This window comes from Oncorhynchus keta, chromosome 8 (assembly GCF_023373465.1).
Source record: "Oncorhynchus keta strain PuntledgeMale-10-30-2019 chromosome 8, Oket_V2, whole genome shotgun sequence".
Lineage (NCBI taxonomy): Eukaryota > Metazoa > Chordata > Actinopteri > Salmoniformes > Salmonidae > Oncorhynchus > Oncorhynchus keta.
Genome location: NC_068428.1, coordinates 3,511,695 through 3,534,314, shown reverse-complemented (window position 1 = coordinate 3,534,314; position 22,620 = coordinate 3,511,695). Strand labels below are relative to the sequence as shown.

General features: G+C 42.1%; 1 protein-coding gene across 3 annotated transcripts; it reads right to left on the bottom strand.

Annotated features, from left to right (window-relative positions):
• Positions 1 to 1,698: 1,698 nt before the first annotated feature.
• Positions 1,699 to 22,589, bottom strand: cd109 (CD109 molecule). 3 transcript variants are annotated; one of them, XM_052523370.1, is made up of 33 exons: positions 22,357 to 22,589; positions 21,652 to 21,827; positions 21,415 to 21,443; positions 20,697 to 20,936; positions 20,423 to 20,548; positions 19,946 to 19,985; positions 18,282 to 18,363; positions 17,974 to 18,067; positions 17,683 to 17,821; positions 17,439 to 17,548; positions 16,778 to 17,056; positions 16,519 to 16,620; positions 16,207 to 16,269; positions 15,909 to 16,085; positions 15,553 to 15,705; positions 14,023 to 14,100; positions 13,829 to 13,898; positions 13,613 to 13,730; positions 13,367 to 13,484; positions 12,529 to 12,642; positions 11,027 to 11,245; positions 10,657 to 10,798; positions 9,776 to 9,952; positions 9,607 to 9,688; positions 9,288 to 9,516; positions 9,011 to 9,182; positions 7,043 to 7,233; positions 5,993 to 6,148; positions 5,796 to 5,861; positions 4,765 to 4,898; positions 4,407 to 4,563; positions 2,347 to 2,449; positions 1,699 to 2,241 (listed from the first exon to the last, which is right to left on the bottom strand). In XM_052523370.1, the coding sequence occupies exons 2-33, from the start codon at positions 21,818 to 21,820 to the stop codon at positions 2,048 to 2,050; spliced, it is 4,323 nt and encodes a 1,440-aa protein (XP_052379330.1). In that variant the 5' UTR covers positions 21,821 to 21,827; positions 22,357 to 22,589; the 3' UTR covers positions 1,699 to 2,047. The 3 variants fall into 3 exon arrangements, with proteins under 3 accessions (XP_052379330.1, XP_052379331.1, XP_052379332.1); XM_052523371.1 differs by having other exon boundaries at positions 13,613 to 13,727; XM_052523372.1 differs by having other exon boundaries at positions 2,077 to 2,241; positions 2,375 to 2,449.
• Between the last annotated feature and the right edge of the window lie 31 nt (positions 22,590 to 22,620).

Here is a 22,620-nt window from a genome sequence, read left to right as displayed (position 1 = left end):
CCACTCATATTTTCTTGTGCCGATGGAGAAAAAAAAGATGTTATCACCTTATTCACGTAACTCTCTCTTCTTCTCATTCTGCGTCCAGTACGAGCAGTGTGATTGTTGTAATTCATCGTCATGGAGACAGCTTGCTTGTATTCAAGAAAATATTTACCCGTTTTGAATGATATATTGTTTTCGTGCATCTGTGAGCGATGTTCTATCGATTTCCATTGTCATGTCATGTTTTCATGTGTATCTGAGCTATTCAAGCAGGCAGAAGTACAGTGAGCAAAACTTATCATACCAGCTGTATTTCTGTCTGCTTAAACGGCTCGCTCAGATACACATGAACACAAGAAATGACGCCAGGAATCGACGGAACATCGCTCAGAGATGCACAAAACAATATAAAATGGGTCAATATTGTCTTTAAAGTGCAGTCAAAAGCGCGATTTCCTGCGTTTTGTGTATATTTCCATACTATGAGATTGGAATAATACTGTAACGATCCTGAGTTTATAAGAGCGGATATTGACTGCCGCACGAGCATGCTTTTGCAGCACAGTCGATAGCGCGCCAGACCTCGGGCTAAAAGGCCGAGGTGTTCGAGACCTGCTCCCTGCTGTTTCATTACAATACTGTGAAATTACGATAATGACGATAACGCCCTTTTTTAAGGTAAGAGCTGTTTGAAGAGACTGCCTGAAATTTCAGCTTGTTTTGCGTGGGTCGGGTTTTGGGCCACCTGGCTACATCAACAGGTGGTATAAGTTAATAGGCCAATAACAAAGAGAGTTCACCCTCCTCTCTGCCAATAACAGCTAGTTTTCAGGTTACATATCCCTCAAATTAGGCTCCTCAAATTAGGCCCCTAGGTCACTCAGACCACTCCCAGAAGAGTCCTAGCAAAATTCTTGCTTGATAAATAGCTTTTTGCTAAAAAACTTTTTTTTTTTAACAATGTTAATTTAAAACAATCACAGTAAGGTACTTAAGTGTTACCCAGAAATGATTTGATATTGAGTTCAAAACAGCTGCATTGGATCTTTAAAACTCCACTCTTTCTGCAATGGGTAATTAAATCCCAGAGAGTAGGTCTGCATGAGTGACTGGTGTTGTGAACTATTTGTTGTCTGATCTGTTCTGCCGTTTCCAGTAGCCAGCCACTTGAGTATATACAGGTGTAGGATCTTAAATTGACCAGTTTGTCACAGCAGGAAAATAATCCTGCAGCAACAGGAAATGTGAATTATTGTGTGGATTATAATGAATGGATATTTTTGGAGGGGTTGATACATTTTTAGTTAGGGCAAATCAAGTCTGACATGTTTAAGTGGAAATTACAAACTTTAGAATACTTTTTAAACCTTGAACATACTAAACATTTTCATTTCCTACTGTGCAGGACATTTCCTGCAACAACAGGGTGATACAATTAAGATCCTACACCTGTATTACTAAAGTGCTCTCAACTCCTCTCAGGTCAGTCAGTCTACTCTCAGAGAAGGGTGTCTTTCTCTTTATTCAACATACTTTATATTACATTGTACACTTTCATACCCAACATATGAAGACATGTCAGATTGTGACAGTCAGTCATTATATTAATTGTGAAATACTATATTGTACTTTTCATTAATGCCTTAAAAGTGATGAAGACTTAATTAAAATAAAGAAGAATTCAAATAGAAGAACAAGAAGAATTCAAATAAATGCATAATATGCCTGTCATTTTTATTTATCTGTTATTTTTACCAGGTAAGTCGACTGAGAACACATTCTCATTCACAGCAACGACCTGGGTAATGTTCTGCGCTCTGGTACCTCTATTTATATTTCACTTAAAAGTCCAATAAAAAATTCTAAACAGTATTTACAAACATTCCAGTGCATGACTTTGAGATGCCTAAGACAAAATATACTGCAGAGCGAGATTTAATAAAACATTGATTGAAAAAAAAAAAAAAACTCACACTTCCCCAACCTATTCAGTAAAATCACAGTTTCCACTTATTTATTATTAAACAACCTAAATGGTATCAAAAGTCTATACAGATCTCTTTTACAAGCTGCAGGCCAGGAGGACAAGGAGAGAACAGGCAAGAGTGGCCACATGGTGGCAATGGTGGGAGACAGATATACTGTTAGACACATAGGCCATCTGTCCTTTACACTGGCTGCAGTCTTCCCCACAGAATGAGCAGGCGTCCATGTCATGCCTCCAATAGGACTGGTATGTCCTCACCGTCTTCCTCCCTTTGTATGAGACAAGAAAGGAAACAATTAGTTTACAGGCACCAAGTCCACCAAGTAATCTCATGCCTCGTTTTGAATGTGCGTCGAAACTTAAGTATTGTTTACTGGGCTCGTAGTAATCATAGATGAGAACCGTTGCATCCTGGACGTTGGCAACCTTGAAGTCCATGACTAGAGGGATTTTCACACACATCTCCTCTGTCGTCACCTGAGAGTCAACGTGAGAAATAAAACGAGAGTTGGTTTCCCTGCTGAACAGTGAACTTTAGGTCATGTAACGCAAGTTTTGACTTCTGACTAATGTTTCCAAGGCCTCCATATCTATAATGAGTACCTATTGTGTACTCAAGAGTTTCAAGATCTATCTCAATGAGGGATATGTTTCCTCCTCGCCATTGTCTGAACGAGAGTGCCACAGGGTATATCCTATTGACGGTCTTGTTACATGAACCAGTAGACATGCCACACAGTACAGTAGTAGAAGACACACCTCACACCACACATAGACAAACAGAACCACGCGGAGGGGAAGAGGTGAGGATATATACAAGGCATTTGGAGAGTACTCAGACCACTTCCCTTTTTCCACATTTTGTTACGTTAAAGCTTTATTCTAAAAATAGATTTTCTTTGTATTCCCCTCATCAATCTACGCAGAGTACCTCATAATGACAAAGCAAAAAAACGTTTTTTAGAAATTCTTCCAAATGTATTAAAAATAAAAAACAGAAATGCCTTATTTATGTATAAATTTAAGTATTCAGACCCTTTGCTGTGAGACTCTAAATTGAGATCAGGTGCATCCTGTTTCCATTGATCATCCTTGAGATGTTTCTACAACTTGATTGGAGTCCACTTGTGGTAAATTCAATTGATTGGACATGATTTGGAAAGGCACACACCTGTCTATATAACGTCCCACAGTTGACAGTGCATGTCAGAGCAAAAACCATGGCAAGAGGTCGAAGAGCTCCGAGACAGGAGCTGTAGAGCTCCGAGACAGGATTGTGTCGAGGCACAGATCTTGGGAAGGGTACCAAAAAATATCTGCAACATTGAAGGTCCCCAAGAACACAGTGGCCTCCATCAATATTAAATGGAAGAAGTTTGGAACCACCAAGACTCTTCCTAGACTTGACGGCCCAGCCAAACTGAGCAATTGGGGGAGGTGACCAAAAACCCAATGGTCACTCTGACAGAGCTCCAGAGTTCCTCTGTGGAGATGGGAGAACGTTCCAGAAGGACAATCATCTCTGCAGCACTCCACCAATCAGGCCCTAATGTGGACAGACGGAAGCCACTCCTCAGTAAAAGGCACATGACAGCCCGATTGTAGTTTTCTAAAAGGCACCTAAAGGACTCTCAAACCATGAGAAACAAGATTCTCTGGTCTGATGAAACCAAGATTGAACTTTTCAGCCTGAATGCCAAGCATCAAGTCGGGAGGAAACCTGGCACCATCCCTACGGTGAAGCATGGTGGTGGCAGCATCATGCTGTGGGGATGTTTTTCAATGGCAGGGATTGGGTGACTAGTCATGATCGAGGGAAAGATAAACGGAGCAATGTACAGAGAAATTTTTGATGAAAACCTGCTCCAGAGCACTCAGGACCTCAGACTGGGGTGAAGGTTCACCTTCCAACAGTACAACGACTCTAAGTACACAGCCAAGGCAACACAAGAGGGACTTTGGGACAAGTATCTGAATGTCCTTGAGTGGCCCAGCCAGAGCCCGGACTTCAACTCGATCTAACATCTCTGGAGAGGCCTGAAAATAGCTGTGCAGCAACGCTCTCCATCCAACCTGACTGAGCTTGAGAGGATCTGCAGAGAAGAATGGGAAAAATTCCCCAAATACAGGTGTGCCAAGCTTGTAGCATCATACCAAAGAAGACAAGGCTGTAATCACTGCCAAATGTGCTTGAACAAAGTACTGAGTAATAAGGGTCAGAATACTTATGTAAACATGATATTTATTTATTTTTTATTTAGCAAAAATGTTTTCACTTTGTCATTATGGGGTATTGGGTGTATGAGGGAGGAAAAAACAATGTAATACATTTTAGAATAAGGCGGTAGGTAAACGTAACAAAATGTGGAAAAAGTAAAGGGGTCTGAATACCTTCCGAAATATATATATATATATATATAATAGTAACACTTACAGAGTCCAGGTAGAGGATGACTTTCCCCGGAGGCGTTTCCACTCTCCGAACCAGATCGTTGGTCTCGATGCCATCCTGAGCCAAGATGAAGCCACTGAGAAGGCCCACGTCTAGAATGGCCATGCCAGTCTGGTTAATGCCTTGGCCCTTCAACAGACTGGAAGAGAAAAATACATAAACAGCTGTCTCAAACGTGGCAGGTATTAAACCTTTAGTAGCATACTGGCACGCCAGACCATGTGGTCCTTTCCAATATCTGTCTTATTTAACAGCAGGCGATTGAAAAACAGAGTTGTCTCTCTTGTTTTTCATTTTTAAGTTGTAAATGTGTGTTACCAAGCCAGACCCTAGCCCTTACCTTGTGCAAATGTAAAGATGGATGTAGTACATGTTAGTGTCAAACAACTCTATGTGCAAATCAAAAGCCTCCTGTGCAGTGTCTCTCCGTTTCCGTGACAACCATCTGCTCTCTAAATTGTAAAACACATTAATCTAGAGCGAGAGAGAGAGAGAGAGCGAGAGAGAGCGAGAGAGAGCGAGAGAGAGCGAGAGAGAGAAAGAGAGCACGAGAGAGCGAGAGAGAGAGCGAGAGAGAGAGCGCGAGAGAGCACAAGAGAGAGCGAGAGAGAGAGAGAGAGAGAGAGAGAGGGAGAGAGAGAGAGAGAGAGAGAGCGAGAGAGAGCGAGAGAGCGAGAGAGAGAGAGAGAGAGAGAGAGAGAGAGAGAGAGAGAGAGAGAGAGAGAGAGAAACAAATCATTTGAGAGATATAAATAAAGGACAGGAAAAGCAAAACAATTTACAGGCAAGTTTCATTTCCATTGTTTAACTGACAGACAGATTGTTTTCTTCAAAATGACTACGGGCTGATTTATTGCAGCCCGTTCACAGGGATGAAAACAGGTCAAGAAGACTGAGACTACAGGCCACTTTCCAGCAGGAGGCTCCACCATAAACTCCCTGGGACACAATCAGACAGTGTCAGCATGAAATAGTTGTACTCAATAACATGGCAAAGAGGACATTTTTACTATATATTTTGGTTACTTCTTATCCTTTTGATATGAGTTCAGTCATTGGTATGATGCAGGAGGCTGTGTAATCATTCACAGCAGTTGAGCGTTTTGTTTTCATGTGTTGTACCTTGATAATTACAATGTTCTAGGCACTGGCAACCTCTATGTCATGGGGTTCATGTGAATGCTACAATAGCCCAGCAAGGGTGGCTTAGCTTTTGTCTGTAATGTCATGTAATCTCTTACTGACGCAACATTGCTCGGCATGGTGGGGTTACTATTATGATCATAAAACCAGGGTGACAGGTTTTCATTATTGAGATTGATGGAAATTGCTGGCAGACGTGACATCAAGTACATTTAAGATTATCGGTACCTGAAACAGAGCGAATCCTTGGCCCTTGGCAGAAACCTTTAAGCGTACCTCTCTGCCTGTCTCGATCTGAAATGTAAATCACAGCAATCAGTTGCAACATCATCACTAAGGTGTCACCAACAAATCATGCGCTGCTTTGTTCTTTATCGGTAGACCGTTTTTAGATATTTATTTGAATGGGGATATTTTCATTTTACCTCTCGGCTTTGGTATAGCAAATAGTTGGTGTAGTTGATGTGGAAGCTGGCCACTGTGGTTGAGGGTGCTGTGTTGACGGTAATGTGGAGATTGATGAGTTGAGACCCACTGTAGGCTGCATACTCAGACAAGGCCTGCAGGGCTATCACTGTATCCTGAGGAGAGAAAGGGACAATAAAGCAGCAAGACTCCGGTTGAGTCCCAAATCGTACACTATTCCCTATATAGGGCACAACGTTTGAACAGGGCCCTAGAGCCCTGGTCAAAAATAGTGCATTATGAAGGGGAATAGGGTACCATTTTGGACAGCCATAGACTTCATTTCCAAATGTGGAGGCAAGAAGAGGCCATTTTCAGGAAAAACCCTTTCAATAAATGAATGCCAATTCCCACAGAATGAAACCAATATCTGTTTTTTGCTTTGGATGTTGTTTGAGTGTCTGAGCACGAACTGGGCTGCTTACAATAACTTTTCTTTTAGCCCAGCCAGCCAAAGACAGTCTCCCTAACGATTTGACACAGACAGAGCAGCTGTTCCCTCTTCCCCATTGGTTATTATTATCCTCTCTCCAGCTCTACGGGTAGCTGCATGCCAGCTCAATCTAGCCTGTTGATCCTTACTCCTATCTTCACTGTGTATCTCTTGTAAGCCCTTGGGCCCCTAATATCTTGTTATACCCTAACTCTGTCCGTGGTGGGACTTTGGGTAAAGTGGTCAATTTTATCACAACGTGCCTCACAGTACTTGAGGGACTCCATTTCAATCCCTGCGACTGACACAGAACAGGCCCCATAGACACTAAACTAGAGGATTGTTCTTTTGGGTTTTGTGAATGTTCCTTTTGGTTATATTCAGTGAAACTGGAATGCAGTATGTTCTGAGCCAACTTAACTGATCTGGACTCAGAGATTGACTCTTTAAATGCTTCTATTCTGACCAAGTCTAACAGATCTGGGTTTCGTCACTGACCCACAGTGACCCTTGAAATGCATATGTTCTGAACCAGCCTTGCTGATATGGGATCAGATACCGACCCTTCCTTCCTTACCTGTGTGGAGCTGTATCCTCCCAAGTAATTCCTCTGCTGGCTGAGCCACTTCATGAGGCTGAAGCCCTCCTCCAGCCTGGATAGCTTGTGGAGGGAGAGCAGCAGGTAGGCAGCCATTTCGATGTCTGCGGAGCGCGGCTGCCATGACTCAGAAAGCCCTATGCCTGATGAACTCCAGGATGGAACACTGTCTGCAAACAGAGGAAGTAATGGTTGGAAACACAAATTAACTACATCAACATTTAGAAGACAAGGCTTGCGCTGTACAGTTGAAGTCGGAGGTTTACAGACACTTAGGTTGGAGTCATTAAAACTCATTTTTCAACCACTCCACAAATTTCTTGTTAAGAAACTATTGTTTTGGCAAGTCGGTTAGGACATCTACTTTGTGCATGACACAAGTAATTATTCCAACAATTGTTTACAGACAGATCATTTCACTTATAATTCACTGTATCACAATTCTAGTGGGTCAGAAGATTACATGCATAAAGTTGACTGTGCCTTTAAACAGCTTGGAAAATTCCAGAAAATGACGTCATGGCTTTAGAAGCTTCTGATAGGCTAATTGACATCATTTGAGTCAATTGGAGGTGTACCTGTGGATGCATTTCAAGGCCTACCTTCAAACTAAGTGCCTCTTTGCTTGACATCATGGGAAAATCAAAATAAATCAGCCAAGACCTCATCCTTGGGAGCAATTTCCAAACGCCTGAAGTTACCACGTTCATCTGTACAAACAATAGTACGCAAGTATAAACCCCATGGGACCACGCAGCCATCATACCGCTCAGGAAGGAGACGCGTTCTGTCTTCTAATCCCAGAACAACAGCAAAGGACCTTGTGAAGATGCTGGAGGAAACAGGTACAAAAGTATCTGTATCCACAGTAAAACAAGTCCTATATCGACATAATCTGAAACGCTGCTCAGCAAGAAAGAATCCACTGCTCCAAAACTGCCATAAAAAAGCCAGACAACGGTTTGCAACTGCACATGGGGACAAAGATCGTACTTTTTGGAGAAATGTCCTCTGGTCTGATGAGACAAAAATAGAACTGTTTGGCCATAATGACCATCGTTATGTTTGGAGGCAAAAGGGGGAGGCTTGCAAGCCGAAGAACACCATAACAACCGTGAAGCACGGGGGTGACAGCATCATGTTGTCAGGGTGCTTCGCTGCAGGAGTGACTGGTGCACTTCACAAAATAGATGGCATCATGAGGAAGGAAAATTATGTGGATATATTGAAGCAACATTTTAAGACATCAGTCAAGAAGTTAAAGCTTGGTCACAAATGGGTCTTCCAAATGGACAATGACCCCAAGCATACTTCCAAAATTGTGGCAAAATGGCTTAAGGACAACAAAGTCAAGGTATTGGAGTGGCCATCATAAAGCCCTGACATCAATTCTACACAAAATTTGTGGACAGACCTGAAAAAGCGTGTGCGAGCAAGGAAGCCTACAAACCTGACTCAGTTACATCAGCTCTGCCAGGAAGAATGGGCCAAAGTTTACCCAACTTCTTGTGGGAGGCTATCCGAAATGTTTGACCCAAGTTAAACAATTTAAAGGCAATGCTACCAAATACTAATTGAGTGTATTTAAACTTCTGACCCACTGGGAATGGAAATAAAACCTGAAGTAAATCATTATCTCTACTATTATTCTGACATTTCACTTTCTTAAAATAAAATGGTGATCGTAACTGACCAAAGACAGGGAATTTGTACTCTGATTAAATGTCAAAAACCGAGTTTAAATGTATTTGGCTAAGGTGTATGTAAACTTCCGACTTCAACTGTATATAGAATAACATACTATTAAAAATGCAGAAATCAAGAAAGTTTAATCAAGAAATAACAATTGTGTGTTTTCTAAATTCCTCTTGAAATGTTTTTAGATGTAACCAGCACCTTAGTAAAGAGGTGTCTCATCCATCCCCATCCAACTCCCCAAGTGTTTACCCTTCATCTCTGCTCGTCCCATCAACTGTGCCAGCGCTCGTTCTGCACTCTCGCTGTTGGCCAGGGTCAGAGCGTAGGTGGTCAGACACAGGCTGTAGTTACTGGAGATGCCTAACGCAAGCCTGGTCTCCAAAAACACCAGGGCCCCGGAAACCTGGCTCGCATACATGTTCTGAATAATAGAAACAGAGAAAACGTCAACCACAGAGATTTAACAGGCTCAGATTTAACAAACCAAATAGTGTAGCACAGAATCTAATGGTAGCATGACTCCCACCTTGTAGATGTCATCCTCCAGTAGAGCCATGAGAACGTAGGCTGTGAGAGATACAGGGCCATCCAGGCCTCCCTGGAGCTCAGTGTGAATGACCCGGCCGGGCTCCAAGAAGGCCCCATCATTCCCCTGCTGGGCCCCCAACCAGGCAGCAGTACTGACCAGCACTCTGTCATCAATGGAGATGAAGGGCCTCGCCTGCAGGAAGCACTTCAGTACGAACGCAGAGAGCCTTCAGAGAGAAAACGTGGATACAGGGTTACTGACGGACGGACGGACGGACGGACGGACAGACAGACAGACACAAGCCAAGTTTTCTCACCATGTGCTTCCAGAGTAGTCACTATCCCCAAAAGCACTGAAGGAACCGTCATTTCTCTGGTAGGACAGTTCACGTTCATAACCTACATGGATAAGGGACAAAAAGGTTTAAGTATTCATCTTCATCATACAAATTTCCGCACAATGGCATGAGTTGGTATTATTAGCACCTTTCATCATGTAAGACGTGGCTTTAATCAAGGTATCGTGGTCAGCTTGTCCAGACGCGGTCAGATACTGGATGACATATATGTTGGGAGCAAAGTGGATCATGTTCTGCTCCCCGCAACCAGAAGGCATCTGGATGAGGGACTCCAGGCCCGTGATGGACGGTCCAAGGATGTCACCTTCTCCACCAAGAAGGAAAATGAAGAAAAGACGACAGAAATCATGAGAAATGACATATTGGTCTAACTCTCACAGACTGAGACAGCTCATCCCAAAGAATTAGGAAATTAGAACACTAACAATTGAATAAGATCTCTACGGCCTGTCAACATCCAAAGGAGCCCACGTGGTGACAACTTTTAACAAGTAAAGAAGAAAAAAAAAAGGGCTTTCTTTTAATATGGTGACAAACAATTCGTCAAACAAGTGACAACCAGACTTGCTCTTCCCTGACATATTTACAAGATTTGCCACTTAAAACAGCAAGCATGTTTACCGGACAACAAACACAAGCATCCAAAGTAGGCTGCTAGATTGACAGGTTGACTAGAGTGACAGCACACCTTTTAGGATTCCATTCTCCGAAGGGTAAGAAAACACTCACACAGCTGCTGACCATAAAAAGAGAACGAAACGTTGCCAAACATCTCCTTGTTTTCCACAGAAATCTATGATTTCAACGTGTTCAAGGCTTTGTCTTCGCTTGACGTTCTTTTCTCGGTGTTTTCAAAGAGTGTTCGCCTCGACATTTTATAGGGGTAAAGTGGTGATAAAAAGGTCTAATATATTGTGACCGTGCTCGTTATAAGACCATCGAAAATGAGTTTTTGGTCACTAGCTTGTGACTGGAGCGGAAGAGGCCAAGCTGGATGTGTTTACGTACCGACTGCGGTCACTTGTGCTCGCTGACTGCCCTCCACAACATCTGCAGGGAAGGTAAACGCCACTTCCCTGGAAAGCCTTTTCTCTGACCCCACCAGCTCCAGAAACATGGTCTTCGAAAAAGACTGCTCAAGTCCTTCAGGCTACCAAAACAACATGGACGAAAAGTTATTACGCACAAAGGAACAATAATATGCAATACAACCTGGGTGAGACTGAAAAGTCCTTTGAAGAAGTTTAATAAGAATGAGATTTGTGTGTTTGAGCTGAAATAACTAACACATTCATTTGATACTCCAATTAGGAGAAAAATGAATTGCTTTCGCTGACTTGTACGTTCATCAAAGTAAAGTGAAACTTGTGACCTGTACCTTGACCAGAACCATCCGGCGGACGGCGTCAGAGGCCACAGACGATTTGGCTTCGACTGAGATTGGGATCTCCCCCAGGGCCAGTAGCCTGATGGGAAATAAAACAGAGGTCCCATTCTGACTCCCCACAGACACAGTACGTGTACTGGCCATAGAGAGCTCCTCATTGTCCGGGAAGACAAACTCGAACGAGTCACTCTGGGAAACAATCACCATCACCTGGAAGTGGAGAATAAGAGCAAACAAAGAGAGAAAGGGAAGAAATGGAAGTCGCCCAGATCACATCACACGCTTCTCAAAAGACATGGAATGTATTTAGAGGTAAAACAAACTGTTCTTTACCCCCAGATGTTTGTCCCGTAACAATATTACAGATTAGAACTATGATAAAGGAATTGTCTTGGGTCCTGCTCCACATAGAGGGGAGTGATATTCCTGGGATAGGTCCCTGTTGGATTAATAGGTACAATGCTTTGTGACCTCTAGCATATAAACATCCAAACTGGTTCATTCTTGTTCTGGCTGCAACTCCATTACAGGATTCTATTTGTAATTGTAAACTGGGTGGTTCGAGCCCTGAATGTTGATTGGCTGAAAGCCGTGGTATAGCAGACCTTATACAACGGGTATGATAAAACCTTTATTTTTACTGCTCTAATTACATTGGTAACCAGTTTTAACAGCTATATGGCACCTTGGGTGTTTGTGGTATATTTCCAATAAACCATAGCTAAGGGCTGTATCCAGGCACTCCGTTTTGCGTCGTGCTTAAGGACAGCCCTTAGCCGTGGTATATTGGCCATATAACCACACCCCCTCGGGCCTTACTGCTTAAATATGTTATGATGAATGTGTCAAAAAAGGAAATAAATACTGTTAGATGTACTATAGTCAGTGGTGGAAAAAGTACCTAATTATCATACTTGAGTAAAAGTAAAGATACCTTAAAAGAAAATGACTCAAGTAAAAGTGAAAGTCACCCAGTAAAATACTACTTGAGTAAAAGTCTAAAAGTATTTGCTTTGAAATGTACTTAAGTATCAAAAGTAAAAGTCTAAATCATTAAATATTTCTTAAACCAGACAACTTTTTAATTTACGGATAGACAGGGGCACAGTTCAACACTCAGACATAATTTACAAACGAAGCATTTGTGTTTAGTGAGTCTGACAGATCAGAGACAGCAGGGATGACCAGGGATGTTCTCTTGATAAGTGCGTGAATTAGACCTTCAAAACGTTACGAGTACTTTTGGGTGTCAGGGAAAATGTAAGGAATAAAAAGTACATTATTTTCTTTAGGAATGCAGTGGAGTAAAAGTTGTCAAAAATATAAATAGTAAAGTAAGGCACAGATACCCCAAAAAACGACTTAAGTAGTTATTTGAAGTATTTGTACTTAAGTGCTTTACACCACTGACTGTAGTGAGAGATTCTCAATATCAAAGTTGGCTATGCCAGAGACATCTGACAGGCACATTGATGCCAGACAGTGCAGCTCACCTCGAGATCCTGTTCGAGGTAATTGAAGAGAGTGACCTCCACGACCAGCAGCTCTCCTCGGATGATGAAAGCAGGTAGATTCAAGGACAGAAAAAAGTCCTGGAACACTGTGAGCTGAAAACACAAGGGGGAGGGGAGGGGAGGGGAGGAGAGGAGAGGAGAGGAGAGGAGAGGAGAGGAGAGGAGAGGAGAGGAGAGGAGAGGAGAGGAGAGGAGATTTAAGTAGAGTAGAGAGGGTATAGTAGAGTACAGTACAGTATCGTAGATGAAAGTAGAGTAGAAAATGGTAGAGTAAAGTAGAGTAAAGTAGAGTAGAATAGAGTAGATGAAGGTAGAGTAAAGTAGAGTATTGTAGATTAAAGTAGAGTAGAGAAGGGTATATAGAAGAGTAGATGAAGGTAGAGTAGAGTTTCGTAGATGAAAGTTGAGTAGAGAAGGGTAGAGTAGACAAAAGTAGAGTAAAGTAGAGTAGTGTAGAGTAGAGTACCGGAGATGAAAGTAGAGTAGTGTAGTGTAGAGTAGTGTATAAGATATAGTGTAGTGTAGATAGTATTGTAGTATTGTATAAGTATAAGATATAGTGTAGTGTAGAGTATTGTATAAGAAAGTAGAGTAGTGTAGAGTATCGTACATGAAAGTAGAGTATCATAGAGTAAAGTAGAGTAGAGTAAAGTAGAGTAAGTCTATCTGGGAATGAACAATGACTTGTACGGCGCCAACAATGCAGATCAGGGCGTGTGTGAAGATATAGTACAGGAAAAGTTGGTAAATAAATATTGCATCGGCACTATAAGAGTGTTCAGCTTTTCCTTTTCTTCTAAAGGGTATAGTACAGTACCTTTGCAGGGGTCTCAATGATGCCTATGCCCAGATCAGCAGACATGACAAAGGCAGTGGCTACCCAGGTAGTAATGCTGTCTGGTAAAGTCAGAGGAAACTCAACTGTGGTAGAATCCCTGTGACCAAGATAATGAAATGCATGTTGTCAGTAAAAGTAGAATTAATGCACATTTAATTAAAGTGTGTGTGTCTGTGTGTGTGTGTGTGTGCCAGCGTATTGTGGACCATGGTTCCTGTCCATCACCCTGTGTTGGTGTCCAGCCACAGCCAGGTCTCAGGGAAGTCCCTGCGTTCCCGAGGCTCCTGCTCCTCCTGTTCCATATCATCCCCCTCATCTCCAAACAATTGGATTCCCTCCCCTGCTGTAGGGAACACGGGGGTCAATACAGCCAAGACAAATACTGCACATAGGCGTACTGGAATCACAATGTGCTTTCTGGGTCGTTATATCTGAGCTTACGAAATTGAGGTCTCAATTGCTCCCCCATCTTCTCCAACTTGGCATCTGTCAAAACCATGATGCCAGATGTCTGGGGATATAGCAAAGATCACAAAGAGCATAAGAAACATGCAAATTTTCCTAGGAATGTGATATACAGTATGTGTGATGGTGTTATGGCATCTGATATGCCTGTCAAGGTCACAGCTAGCCACCGTAAAGATGGAGTAGGGATCTCCCATTCTCATGTCGCCTGTCGTCTTTCTGCCGTACTCTGCCATCTCCTCCAGCACCTGAGAAAAAACACCACCATTCACTAAAGCCTCCTACTGTTACAACCTAGACAGCACAACAAAACAGCCAAAGACAAAAATATAATGCATTGTTAAAACCTGTTTGGTCAGGTTCAAAACAGACAGTTCATAGTGACTTCGTTTACACTTGACCGATACTTGGGTGGGGGCAATAGAAAGTGATTCATAGGTGTAGTTGCACGGGATATTATATCATGTAAAATGGCCTACCTGGTTTAAATAAAGATGAAATAAATCAAATAAAAAAATATGTGTGGTGCACATTAAAGTCAGACGATGAAAAGCTGTAAGGGAATCACAAAACAACAAAAAGCTCCCCCCTTTAGTACGCCCGCGGATCAATTTCCAAATATCACCTGATCCATGAACTGTTGACAGGGGGGTGAGGGAGGACAGGAAAGGAAAGGAGGAGAGGATAGAAGAGGGTTGAAACAACAATAAAAAAACTAAACAATATGGGTCTCAACTTACTGTTGAGAGTTAGAATGGTAGAATACACCAGGTGCAATTTAGAAATGTGGTTGTGCATCAGTAGCTTCTCTCATGTTATGTCAGTTACTGACAGTCACTCAATTAACCATGTCAGCTAACAATATTTTGATTGGTGTGTTAGTCTATCCAGCTATCTAAACTTGTATTAAAGTTGGCCGAATACCAACCGTGCATGTGCCCAGGGAACCTGACCTCCAGTGGGCCCCCATTGATTTAGTTTGTCCTTCTCACTCAGATGTAATATTAACATGGCATAAGTTATGGCAAAGTGTGTAGAATTGCAAGACATTAGCTTAAAAACTGCAAAAATGTCTGTACCCCATGGCAAAATGAGTAGAATTGCATTAAATGTGTTATACAGTTGCAAAATGTGTAGATTTGCAGTAAACTGACTTTAAAACTGCAAACATTTTCTCTCTGCCCCATGGCAAAATGTGTAGGATTGCAGGAAATTTGCAGGAAAAATATATCTCCACCTTCAAGGCGGCAGGTAGCCTTGTGGTTAGAGCGTTGGGCCAGTAACTGAAAGGTCGCTAGATCGAATCCCCGAGCTGACAAGGTAAAAATCCACTGTTCCTAGGCCGTCATTGTAAATAATAATTTGTTCTTAACTGATTTGCCAAGTTAAATAAAGGTTAAATAAAAAGATGGGGGCCAGTAAAATGGTTTGACTAGATGTGTGGGTAAATTCAGATTTTTTTGTGACCCCCACCCCCAACAAAGTTGCCCATCCCTGTGTCATCACTGGTACTATCTAGTCCAAGGTCACAGAATGGATCGCACTCTTTTGTGAAAAAAAAACAATGTCTTTCAAAACAAGAAGTACATACAGTATCTGCTTACATGCATTTTCCTTATATTACTGAAATTCTGTGGCAGTCAAGTTCACGCATGTTTTTAGGCAGTTATTTTTCCTTTTACAACATTGCTCTTCCTCACCATGTCCTTGGTGATGTCATTGTGTGAGTGGGGCCAGCGTGTTGCCTTATCCACCACCAGGATCCCCAGCAGTGAACCGGGCTCAGCAACAGACACCTTGAGAGACACCTCATCAGCAGGCCTGGCCCTGTCTTCACTCCAGCTCAGAGACACCTGCCAGAGAGAGGTCACACCACGATATACAGCGGCAGAATATCACAGTCAGGATCATGAATGACTACACTGCTAGGTTAACTGCTACTTATTCCAACGATTTCAGTTGAGAGATTTGATGAAGGGCAGCGGGGGTCTCAATCTGCACCTTGAACTGGCGCAGCACTACAAATGTTCAAAGTTAAACAGCGGGTGGCAACTACCTTGTTTTTTAGATCTTGGGCGATGGGAACATGCAGTGCATCATTGAAGATCTCGCCATCTGAATGTACACAGTACACGACAATGCAGGCCAAGGGAGCCCAGGACTCCTGTGGGGTCAGGGTGAGGGAAGAAGAGCTGCCTCTTCCAGAAGACAGCACCTGTCCCCTGGACATCACCTGAAAACAGGGGAGACGAGAGAAGAATGCTGGACCTTTGGATACTAACTGATGAGATTAACATGAAGATCAATCTTTTAAGGTATCGTTATATGACAGGTAAACTGCTTGAGGTACTTACCAGGTAGTGAAACTCTTTCAATGGGAAATTGCTCTGCAGTGTCAACTGGAGCGGGACGTCAACCTTCAGAAAATCAAAGTTTGGTTTATCACTTAGAGTAAATATATCACGAGGATCTCGCCATGTTGCTAGCATTTATGAAATGGTCCATTTTTTAGAACAAAAGGTGTTCAAGCCTAAAGCATCTCACACATCTATGACATCTAGGGCCTCAGTCTCAGCATGACTTCCTTCAATCTCCTAGGAGGGACAAATTCATTTGGTAACATGTATTTAATCACTGGATGTCTTAACCATCCCTGTGAGATTTACCTGTGGAGTTGAACGGGACTTCTGGATCTGCAGGTACGATTTACTGGGGGACTTGTAGCTGCTATAGACCTGTAGCATCTTATAGCCGTCCTTGAATGAAGCCTAAAAAATATTAAATATTATCACAAATGATCATATCTTTATTTTGACCACGTACTGCGGTACCTAACCCAGGTACAGTTCAATACAAAGAGAGATACTTTACATTGTTGGAAGTTGGCAGTGATTTTGAAACAGTCATTTTGAAATTGCCACTTACATCTACAGTGAGTGTTGCCACCTTATCTGAGAGCTGTATGTGAATGGGGATGACCCCGTCTGCAGGTACAGGTAAAACCATTGTCTGGACTGGTATCTCATCTGGCATTGGAGGGAGGCCAGGACCAGTAGAGTTCAGCAGCACACGAGGCAGCATTAACCCCAAGTCGTCCAACTTCCAGCTCCATGGACTGTGCCTTTGCTGTGTTACGGAGATTGTAACAGTCTTCCCCTGATCCTCTCGAGTCAGGGGCCACTTGTTGTACGTGGATATTTTCAGCTGCAAGAACAAGGGGTTTGTAACTAAACGTGTTTCAGGACATGACATCCATACTCCAAAGATCATAATGACTTCTAATGTTTTCTGTGATGAGAATTGGAGTCGTACAGGATTCTGTAGGTCCTGGGTATGGCACAAACACTTATAGTAGTATGTTTGTTTCCATGGCATTGATATGAGGTAGTCTGAAACCATGATATGCCCTACTCATGCATCACTGATCACTCTGCATGAAAACAGGTGCAATAATACAAAATGTGAAAAAGCTACTTAACCTACTTTTGTCAGAGCTGCGCCAATATATTTGGTCATGGAAAGATGAACATTTATTTCCACACCCACGCAACTGAACAATACTCTATAGACTTGTAATTTTGCTTACCTCAGCGGTAAAGTTCAAAGAGGGTTTTATATAGCTGGGGTATCCATGGAAGGCAAGGTCATACCTACATTTTACCACACCCACCTCCATAGTGCTGTGATAGGTCAGTCCTTAAAAATCAACAAACAACAGATTCTATAGATCAGTAACAGTCGACTCTGAATGAGAGCGTTATTCTTCATTCTCAATAAGAAATGAGTGTACAGAATCTAACTTATATGGTTTGAAATAACTGTATGATTACCTGTCAGGGACTCTGTGACATAAACTATGATGGTAAGAAACTCATCGTTCTCATAATCCTCATACATGTTGTCTGCAGATCGTTTATACATGACCTGGTAGTCAGGCACATCAAAAGAGAACTCCGTCGAGCCGTAAATCTGTATATAAAATGACAAACAATTAATCATCTTTTCGAGATCTCCACTTCAGGTTTCATGAATGTCATTCAAATGCCAACAGGATCCCTTATGTGATTCATAAGACTAAAACTACAAATGACATTTGGGAGGGGGGCGGGGGGCAAACTTACCTCTTTATAATCATCAGAACTCACACCGATGTCATGAAAACGATGCAAGTAGGTTATGTTCATGTGACCTCGTACAGGCTTCCCATACATGTATCTGTGAGAGAGAGAGAGTAGATTTACAATCCCTCTTGCTGCAGTGGGAGCTTCAAATGATCGGAACCAAATAGTTTTGATTGAATTTTCAGTGCTATACACCATTTCGCACCCAGCCCATATGGGCTTATAAGACACTATTTCTTCAAGTATGTGTGCACAAAACACATAGCCTTGTTCAAACCATAAGGTGAAACGTTATCAAACTGATTTACTTAGCAGTGACCACGCCCCTGAGAGTATCATCGTGATGAAGGACACTGGGAGCCTCTATCCACACCTCAAACCTGGGCAGCACTGAAACAAACACAAAGAACATTAATTGAAATCGATTACAATCACACACAAACCTCAGCAAAAGCTTTCCAAATGTTTATTTTTATTCAAGATACACTACATGACCAAAAGTATGTGGAAACCTGCTCGTCTAAAATCTCATTCCAAAATCATGGGCATTGGTCCCCCCTTTGCTGCTATAACAGCCTCCACTCTTCTGGGAAGGCTTTCCACTAGATGTTGGAACATTGCTGGGGGGACTTGCTTCCATTCAGCCATAAGATCATTAGTGAGGTCGGGTACTGATGTTGGGCATTTAGGCCTGGCTCGCAATCGGTATTCCAAATCATCCCAAAGGTGTTTGATTGGATTAAGGTCAGGGCTCTGTGCAGGCCAGTCAAGTTCTTCCACACCAATTTTCGACAAACCATTTCCGTATGGACCTAGCTTTGTGCATGAGGGCATTTTCATGCTGAAACATGAAAGGGCCTTCCCCAAACTCTTGCCACAAAGTTGGAAGTACAGAATCGTAGAGTGTCATTGTATGCTGTAGCATTAAGATTTCCCTTCACTGGAACTAGGGGGCCTAATCCGACCCATGAAAAACAGCCCCAGACCATTATTCCTCCTCCACCAAACTTTACAGTTGGCACTATGCATTTGGGTAGGTAGCGTTCTCCTGGCATCCGCCAAACCCAGAATCATCTGTCGGACTGCCAGATGGTGAAGCGTGATTCATCACTCCCGAGAACGCATTTCCACTGCTCGAGTCCAATGTTGCTGAGCTTTAGTCCACTCCAGCCAACGCTTGGCATTGCGCATGGTGATCTTAGGCTTGTGTGCAGCTGCTTGGCCATGGAAACCCCTTTCATGAAGCTCCCGATGAATAGTTATTGTGCTGATGTTGCTTCCAGAGGCAGTTTGGAACTCGGTAGTGAGTCTTGCAACTGAGGACAGGCGATTTTTACACGTTAAGCGCTTCAGTACTCAGCGGTCCCGTTCTGTTAGCTTGTGTGGCCTACCACTTCACGGCAGCCGTTGTTGCTCCTAAACATTTCCACTTCACAATAACAGCACTTACAGTTGACTGGGGCAGCTCTAGCAGGGCAGAAACTTGATGAACTGACTTGTTGGAAAGGTGGCATCCTATGACAGTGCCAGGTTGAAAGTCACTGAGCTCTTCAGTAAGGCCATTCTAATGCCAATGCTTGTCTATTGAGATGGCATGGCTGTGGGCTCGAATCAGCAACGGGTGTGGCTGAATTAGCCAAATCCACTCATTTGAATGGGTGACCACATACTTTTGTATATGTAATGTATATTGAAGTACACAATAAGTAAATGCTATGTACCAATCTAAATGTACCTTATTGAATGTGTTTGGCTTATGTAAATGGGAAATGTATAGCTTATTAGCTCTAGTTGAATGTCTGAGTAAATAGTTCAGCTTTAGTCATGTTCAAAATGAGAGAGCATCAGTGAGTATCCCCTGGTGGGTCATCTACCTTTGTTCTGAACAATATAGGGAGGAACCAGAACGTATGGAAAAGGTACAGGAGCCCTAAGTTTAACAATGATGTAACGTTGATGAAAGCGATCTTACCATAATGTTCCACGTTGAATTGGTTTTCACTCACAACTTCCTGCAAGACAGAGAGAAAATGTGAGAGGTGACCACATTTCAGCACAATGAACTATGTACTGCTTGTTTCTAGCCCTCCTACAGGAAGACTTTTAAAATGTCTGGACAGTTTTGTTGTAGTTATCTACTCTCCCTTGATTAAAACAACATGAGGGAGGCTGTCTTTGTGTAATAGTTCGCAGAAGACACGTTTCAGTGAAGACACATTTTTTAAATAACACTCATTTATTATGAGTATTTAGTGTCAATTATTCCTGAAGATTTGCAGACAAAAAACACATTCAAGCCCCAAGGCCATCTGTTAACGAGATGAAATATCGCCAAGATGAAATATATAGCCTGCATAACCCTGAAAAGCCTTAATAAAGCTATAATAACCACTCAATGTTTTGAGCAGCAAAACGTTAGCATAGTCCTTCAAATTTTAAGAGGACTTACATTGACAGAAGTCACAATGGTCCACTTGCCAAGGGATGGATTCTTAGACAGCTGAAACTCTTTGGACAGAACACCCAGAACACTGTCAAATGACAACCACTGCCGGATCATGTTTGCCTTAGGATCCTGGCTCACAGCGTTCATAAAAGGAAATGAGAATGATCAACTGGCCATCATAGTTTCATATCTCAAGTTTCCATTCCATCCACCTGCTATCACTACCACACTGAATGTTCATACAATACCCACTTGACATGGTAACAGTAACACACACCTTAATGATAATATCTATCTTGCCCTTATATGGCTTGCCATCTGGGTAAATGGACACTGCCCGGATCTTCACAACCTGCCCAGGCCTGTAGTTGGCCTTGTCTGTCTGAATAAACGTGGATGAGCTTTTGGGGTTAAAACGCAGGACCGTAGAGTTGGTGAACACCATATTGCCCATCCCGACATAGCCCTTGACCACCAACGTGTAGGGGTGGCAATAGCTCAGTTCACAGTCGGGGATCTGTAGAGGGGGGTAGCAGAATAGGTCAAAGGTCAAAGAGGGTCAGGAAGAAGAAGTATTCAAGTATTCTGACAGACACGAGTCAAGGCTAAGGTGTACTGTTATCTCAGACACAATGGTGGACGGTGATATTTCGAACGCGACTTACTTTGTCATGTTTGTGGTGGTTTATAATAACCCTTTTTTTATGCTAGGAACCTCAGAGTTGAATATCAACACTGAAGAGGGATTTTCTATGTGCATGTGACCAACAATACTGTGATCAACAGCACATACTATAAAAATACTGTCTCTACTTTGAAAGGGGGAATTACAACTCAAGTAACCAAAATGATAACAACATCACTGCCACTATAACATGTAAATGTGTATCTTCATTCATACCATGTATAGATGATAGTTTTGGCATCTAATTGCTACTTTTATTTCATGAATTGTTTTTATATTGTATAAGCATTTGAGAAGAATACATTCTTACCGGTGAAAGAACCAGCAGCTCAGTCGAACCTGGTATGAAGAAAATGGCATAAAGAAACAGAGATGTTTATCATCGACTGAGTCATAATCAATTGAGTTAAAGCACTGATAATCATACAACATCATTTTAGCGAAATGTCAAGGTTGCTGCTTGGCGTGTGAAACAAAATTCAAGCAAACATTTAGCGTATAAACAGTTGTAGAAATATGAAAAGTTGAGTTTAAAATAATGTCTTACCTCCTTGAATTGTGGTCGTTTCTGTGACAACAGTATTATTACCATTAACAATCTCAGTAACGACTTGGACTTCCACCGCCTTGGTGAGGATAGTGACTGATAGTGTGAAGGGGACACCAGGCCCTAGGACCCTCGGAACAGAGATCAGGTATGAAGGGCTGGGGGCCATGCTGGGCCTGAAAGAAAAGAGGATTAGAGAACTTTGAAAATAAGGGAGGCAATTTTTTTTATTTTTTTTATTCCTCTATAACAACAAATATAGAGGATCTTCGATAACGAGCTTTGATAATGGAAAAAGTATAGGATTGCAAATACATTTGTCTAGAATACTTTTGAAGTACCATTTTTTTCCCCATACCTTGGTGTGTTCTGGGCTCCACTGAAAACAACAAATAATCCAAGAAATCCCAACACTTGAAACCACTCCATTTGCACTTTGGTGTGTTGTTAATGCATCACTGATCAATGGAACCAAGTCCTTTCAGTGACAGTCTTCACACATGTTCAAAAGTAACTCCACCTACTCTGTCCCCAGACAATACATATTATGCTCTCCACCAACCATATCAAAGGAAAAAAACACCTCACTTAAAACCTTTCTTTCCTAAAACATGTTCTTGTTCAATCAATATTTTTATGTTTGGAAATGTGTAGTTCAGTTACTGCAATTAGATGCATGTCTATTTTTCCTCATAGGCTACTTACCCAGGTATTCGTTTTTCATGGAGGAACAGCTAGCTACTGGTTTTTATATTGCCACCTAACGAATGTATTTTAATTGGATCGGACACTACTACAGTATCAAGCATAAGTCAGCCATCCATTTGCTCGTGAATTCACTATTGCAAAGTAATGGATTAATATCTAAACTTTCCCATACAAAACTTGATTAGATAGGTCACACACATCATCGAAAGATCTTGTGTATTCTAGCCTGCTATTCCTCAGTCAAACGGAAGATGGCAGTAA